The sequence below is a fragment of the Pundamilia nyererei genome, unplaced genomic scaffold (genome assembly GCF_000239375.1).
Source record: "Pundamilia nyererei isolate P.nyererei 1_Seehausen unplaced genomic scaffold, PunNye1.0 scaffold00294, whole genome shotgun sequence".
In the NCBI taxonomy this organism is placed as follows: Eukaryota; Metazoa; Chordata; class Actinopteri; order Cichliformes; family Cichlidae; genus Pundamilia; species Pundamilia nyererei.
In genome coordinates this window covers 401,818-408,382 of record NW_005187695.1, presented here as the reverse complement: position 1 = coordinate 408,382, position 6,565 = coordinate 401,818, and the positions used below count along the sequence as shown (strand labels likewise).

Sequence of the window (6,565 nt, the reverse complement as noted above, 5' to 3'; positions counted from 1 at the left end):
ATAACGTTTTGGTAATTATTAGAGTCAGGAAGGAGAATTAGCCAATGAGCTTCCTGCATCCTTGGTCTCACAGTCAGATCCATCTGTTGTCATGTTTGGTTTTGAAATACAGTCAGATTAAAGTTTATTCTCAGACTCAGTGTCACAGTGGCTGCACACATTTTTATATATAGTGTATGTTCCAATAACTTACTGTTGTGAGGTTGGCATGTACTTGGTAGTTTACAGTTTTCACCTGAAGTAAAGTCATTATTGTGTTTTCTGGAACCTTTCAAACATCGTCCAACGAACTGATTCTGCTTTCAGGAAAGAGACTGAAAAGCTACTAATTTTCAGTGTTTTCTTGCTCTGAGCACCACAAGGCAAATACAATTTATTTCCATTACATTCATCGGAAGGCAGACATCTCTACACGATCTCCAATACTGGGAAACACAGCACTACAGGCAACAGGAAAAATACTTATATTTGATTAGTGGTTAACATTTCTTGTAAGGGATTTGCATCCTGAAACCCTGGATATTTGTTTCATTAGTTCTGGCCCAGTTCTGGTTGGCACAGGCTTTTTTTAAGCAAACGACAAAGTCATACTGACTCATTAAATGGGTAATTTTGCATTAGCGCATGATACAGAAACCAAATTGTGGTGACTGACAGCAGGCTGTGCAGCACTCTAATGCTTCTGATCTATATATTTATGCTCCCTGGTGTCACATACATCACATACTGTTATCGTGTGAGAGCAGTCATGCAGAGATAAAAATCGAGCACAGAAGGGGAAAAAAATGACAGTTTTTCTTCCAACACTGGCCTCAATCAATCATAATTCAAAGCAGCAGTTCAACGCTGTGCATAATAAAAGGAGAAAGCAACACTTCATGTCAGAGAATAACCCCCGCAGCACCTCATACGTCAATGGTATGTAACAGACTGAAAGGTTACTTCAGATGTTCTAGCATTCGTTAGCGAGTCAGAGAGCGTACATGTGAATGTATGTTTGTATGCGCTCTACATGAGTGTGGAGCTGTGCTGTAAATAAGCAGTGCGGCCCCCCGGGGATGTGCAAGGGCAGGTCAATGGGATAAAAGAGTCAAACGTGCACACTCTGCTGCAGGAGATCGGCAGCCTGAGCAGAATATATTAAAAACTCTTAAATTGAAACTAAATCTCTTCTTGGGAACATTATAATGCTGAGAAGGTCCCTGGAGGAATTTAAATAAACACATTGTCTTGAACAGAGAGAAATCACTGTGCCTGTTTTTTCTTCTTGATTGTCCATTTAGCTCCTGTCTCTTCTCCCACACTCACTATCGTTTTTAAATATGACTGCTGCAGCAAAACTTTCATCTGATTTTTCAAAGCAGGGTGTAGACCACGGAGAGCTTAAAGACACTGTGCAGCTTCCAGAAAACTATTGTTATTAGTCGTATTCAGCAGTGTTGCCTGCATTTGGGTGCAGCTTATGCTCACATGCAGTGTGTGTGCTAGCACCGATTACACTATCCTACTCTTAGGCTCCACTGCTTTATATTGACTACTGGATGCCATGTATGTTGTATAACTGGGAAACCAACAAATGCAGAAATGGTAAAAAGAAAGTACTCCAGGTTTTTCATACCATAATAAAAGTCATGTGGTCCTTAGCAGGTCTTAAAATGAGGTAAATCCAGCCTCAGATCCACTACAAAGTACACATGTACTGCTTCCATAGGAATTCTGATAATCAAATTACATGTATAGAAACCCCAGTGAAGAACGAGTCAGTCCACAGGCTTATGGAGGCGACCAAGAGAACCTTTTTAATTCAGTTAAATTATTTTGTAGCACCAAAGCACAACAGCAGTTGGCTGAAACCTCCTAGGACCTGGCGTCTACACATGCAGACATCACATTCTGGGTTGTCTAGACCACAATACTAAATTTTGCTCTACAAGGGCCTGATATACACTTACGAGGACATTGTACTGCCACTGTTCTATCAAAATTGAAAACGAATGTGCTCATATGTGGATGTCGGGCCCTTGGAGCGCAAAATTTGGTAAAAAGATAATTCTTTGTTTTTACATTCATCAGGTCCCAATCAGCCGAAATAGCAAAGAGAAATTAAATATGCATGTCATGAAAGAGTTCGGGTCTTAGGAGGTTATTGTACTTTATATTGTAAGGTACAAGACCCTACAGTAATACAAAGAAAACCCCATCAATCAAACAATCCCTTTTGAGCAAGCACATGGCAACAGTGGGAAGGAAAAACTCCCTTTTAACAGGAAGAAACATCCAGCGGAACCAGGCTCAGAGATGGGCGGCCGTCTGCCGTGACCGGTAGGGGGCGAGGGGAGGAAGACGGGACAAAAGCCATGCTGTGGAGGGAAGATCTGAGTTTTTAAGCTGAACAGTCTGTTCACACACTGGCAATAAAAAGTGTTTTTACTTCATGAAATAGAGGTAAATAGTGCACCTCCACGGGGAATGTTTGCTACTGTGGCAAATGTTAAACTCTGTTTAGAAGGTTATTGAATTAAATCCCCTCAACTAAATCAGACAGTACTCAACTGTTAGATTTTTACAGGTATCTGTGATGCGTAGGAAGTGAGTCATTCTCTCTTTGGCAATCTTTCCTGTGAAGATACAGCAAGAAAAACACCCTGACCTTTTGTGTTTGTGTGTTTGTGATAAAAACCTCTACAAAGCAGACTAATGATTTTCCCTGTATTTTATCCATCTAATGCCGTGCACACAACAAATAACCTTTTTTTCTTTGTGGCTGTATGGTGAAAAAATGCCTCACCTAAAATTGTCCTCTTGCACTGCTCACAGAAGATAGGACGTCGCCTTCTGTCTGCACTAATTAGACTAATGAGTGCCAATCACACATCAAAGGAGATGCCCGGGGAGGAAGAGTGTTTCTATATTTGGACCTTCTCAGTGTGATGAACACGCCAGGAGACCGTCCAAACAAGCAAATCAGGATGATAACATTTTAATTTAAAAAAACCTACAAAAAAAAGATGAGCTTTCTTGGAGCTCGCAACAAAACAATTACCGCCTGCTTACAAATTCATTGAATCTACCTTTAAGCTGAAACATGTTTTTTCTTATTGTGTTTTTTTTCTCTTTATTTGTGTTCCTGTGTGAATCTGTTACAATTTCAGGTACATCCAGAACTCACAGCCCTACCTGAACAACATGACAGCGGTGGGCTGCATGATGGCGCTCGCTGCTGTGTTCCCGCTGGGGATTGATGGTCACCACGTCCAGAAGTCTCAGTTCCCCGTCGTCTGCCAGGTAACAGAGAAAACGACACAGGGAGGGAAGGGCAAGTAGTAGCCAGAAGTGAAGAGGAGTAATCGTGTTATTGTAGCTACAAATATATTTTTCTAGTGATGTGATACCAGTAGCTGAGAACTTGATAAGCATCAACAAGACACATTATTGGCCTGAAAAATGAGGCCAAAAACTTTCTCGAGTGGCTCCAAAAGTAAAACAATCCTCATGGACTTTAAATGCCCAACTTTATATCAGAAGTGCACAAAAGTAGCTCAGGACTCTATAGTTAATTTACAGCTTCATAACTGTATGTGTGAGGGGTGCAGGGGATATATATTTTTAATGTTCCTTTTATTAAGGCTTAAAGTTCACGTGTGCTTTGACAGACGGCTCGATGTTTCCTCTAGAAGCTGTTACACTTCTCCTCAGCTCACTGGAGTTGCAGAATTGAAGTGTTTGAGGGTGCTTTGCATTGTTGCTTCCTTTTAGAGCAGACCAGTAATTTGGGTTGCCGTGCGTGTAATTTTTAATAACAGAGCTTCCAAGAATGTGCTCTATTTTTGGTGAGTGAAATTCTGTTTTAATGTGTGATACTTTTCCAGGTGATGTACTCAGGGAGGAGTGAAAAGTGAAACCAACATGAAGTGGTTTTTTCTTCAGGCCCTGTGTGTTCTTGTTAAAAAGGGGGGGAAAAATCACTCATCTTCCTCACAAAATGAACTGAGTCTCACCTCCTTCAGTCAGAGACATCGATAGAGGAACAGGTGATAAACGTATGGACAGAATAACAAACAATCAATAAAAACAAAATGCAGCTGGGATGCTATAGTTAATCCAACACATCACCCTGCTAGCATAAAAATTACTTGGTTGGTTTAAGAATATTTTAATTCTGATTGTTGATAACAATGTGAAACTAGTTAGTAGGTTAGTAGTGTCAGGACACGGCCACTTTATTTGGCACACCTGTTTAACTGTTCACTAAGACAAATATCTAATAAGCCAATCATGTGGCAGCAGTGCATAGCCAAGGTGACCTGCTGAAGTTCAGACTGAGCATCAGAAAGGTTGTTGGTGCCAGATGGACTGGTCTGTGTTTCACAAACTGCTGATCTACGGGGATTTTCCTACATAACGTCTGTAAGGTTTACAAAACTCAGTGAGCAGCAGTTCTCTGGGTGAAAATGCCTTGATGATGCCAGAGGTCAGAGGAGAATGGCCAGACTCCTTGGAGCTGATAGGAAGGCAACGTAGACTCGAATCGCTACAATCAAGTTACGTGGAAAAGCATCTCTGGATGCACAACACATCGAATTGAACAGAATCCCAGTAGAACAGGGCACAGTCCATTTATCAGTCTCACGGCTTGTGCAAAGAACCCTTCCAGCATCCTGGTGGTTCTGCAGCTGATGCTCCTGTACCTCTTGCCAGACGGCAGGAGGGAGAACAGGCCATGGGAGGGGTGGTGGGGGTCTCTGATGATGGAGATAGCTCTGCATATGCAGCGCTGTTTGTAGATCTCCTCCAGTGATGAGAGAGGGGCACCAACAATCCTCCTGGCAGTCTTAACTATCCTATTAAGTTAACGCTTCTCGCAGGACTTGCAGCTGCCGAACCAAGCTGTAAAACCTTGTGTCAGGATGTTTTCAATGGTGCCTCTGTAGAAAGTTGTGAGGGGAAGTGTGGAGAGTCCTGCTTTTCTGAGGGAGTACGAAAGGGAGGATGACAGAAGAGCTCTGAGATTTAATGCATGCACAGCAGCGGCTGAGAACAAGGCGGCAAGAAGATGATTGGACTAGAGCAATGATGTCAGCACCGAGTTTGACAGCGCGGGAAAGCGGAAGTGATTTAAATAATAGACTAGCAGCAGATGAGTGATTACAGATCTGCATTAATCTTGCGTACATTGCTTGCTCTGAGAAGGTAGTTTCAGAATTTGGTAAAAACAACATGAAAGCATGGATCCATTCGGTGTTGTATCAACAGTTCAGGCTGTCGGTGGTGTAAAGGTGTGCTAATATTTTCTTACTGGGGAAGCGGTCACCAGATCAATCCAGTCAGTCCAACAGAGCACCTTTGTGCTGTGGTGGAACAGGAGATTCACATCATGGATGTGCAGCCAACAAATCTGCTTTAACTGAGTGATGCTGTCGTGTCAGTATGGTCCAAAACCTCAGAGGAACGTTTCAGGCTCGTTTGTTGAATCAATGCCATGAAGAATTGAAACCAACCTGTTACCAGCAAGGTGTAACTAATTAAATGGCCTGCAGGTATTTTCTCTGTCTTTGAGGATCAAGGGGGAAAAAAAAGAAACACTTTTTGTCCAGAAGACGGTTTTTGTTATACAGTGCAAGTGGACTAATAAAGTGCTCTTTGGGTGTGCATGTGTTATTTTTGTTGAATTACCTTTCACAGGTTATAAATAGGGTGTCACATGGTTTAAATAGCTTTTCCCTCTCTTGTTTCAGCATTTAATTAAAGCTGTCATGTTGCTGCGTGCACACAGGGAAGTGAATTACACAGATATAGTTTTAGTGGCTCAGGGGGTTGGGAAGCATATCTGTAACCGGAAGGTTGCCGGTTCGATCCCCGGGCTCTCTGTCCTGGTCGTTGTGTCCTTGGGCAAGACACTTTACCCTACCGCCTACTGGTGTTGGCCAGAGGGGCCGATGGCGCGATATGGCAGCCTCGCTTCTGTCAGTCTGCCCCAGGGCAGCTGTGGCTACAACTGTAGCTGCCTCCACCAGTGTGTGGATGTGAGAGTGAATGAATAGCGGCATTGTAAAGCGCTTTGGGTGCCTTGAAAAGCGCTATATAAATCCAATCCATTATTAGTCCCAGATCCTCCAGGATCCTCTTTGGAAAGTTTTACATAGTTTCTGGAAACATGAATTGGAAGTGACTGGTCCAGCTGCATGAGCTCTCAAATCAGGATTGTTTATATGCATCTGTTTAACACATTTGCTTATGTTTTTGCACTTTCCAGATACAGCTGTCAGGTTTAGTAAAGCTCTACCCTTCTGTGAAATTGTGTCTACTTTAAGCAAGCCCACGTTTAGGTGTCATGACGCACGGACAGCTGTGATGTTCGTCGCCTGTGGCACGCGCACACCTGCAAACCAGACAGCAGTCAGCTCAGGGTTTTGATCGTGCTTATTTAGCGCATGAAAGACGACCAAAGTTTAAACACTGTCAAAATTCATTAAGTGTTTGAAATGATTTTGGCATTCGTTGTTGCGGCCACGACTTTCTGGGTGTCGGGATGGCACAGACGATGGGATCCCAGCGCTAATGAGGA

The 6,565-nt window shown here is 42.8% G+C and overlaps 1 protein-coding gene across 5 annotated transcripts in view; it reads left to right on the top strand.

The window, feature by feature from the left end:
- gabbr1a (gamma-aminobutyric acid (GABA) B receptor, 1a) overlaps positions 1 to 6,565 on the top strand; it is a 122,832-nt gene that overhangs the window by 94,624 nt on the left and 21,643 nt on the right. For all 5 annotated transcript variants that reach the window (XM_005750960.1, XM_013915379.1, XM_013915380.1 and 2 more), the window contains one exon: positions 3,153 to 3,285. In XM_005750960.1, the coding sequence (XP_005751017.1) occupies positions 3,153 to 3,285 (133 nt within the window). The remainder of the gene's footprint in view (positions 1 to 3,152; positions 3,286 to 6,565) is intronic.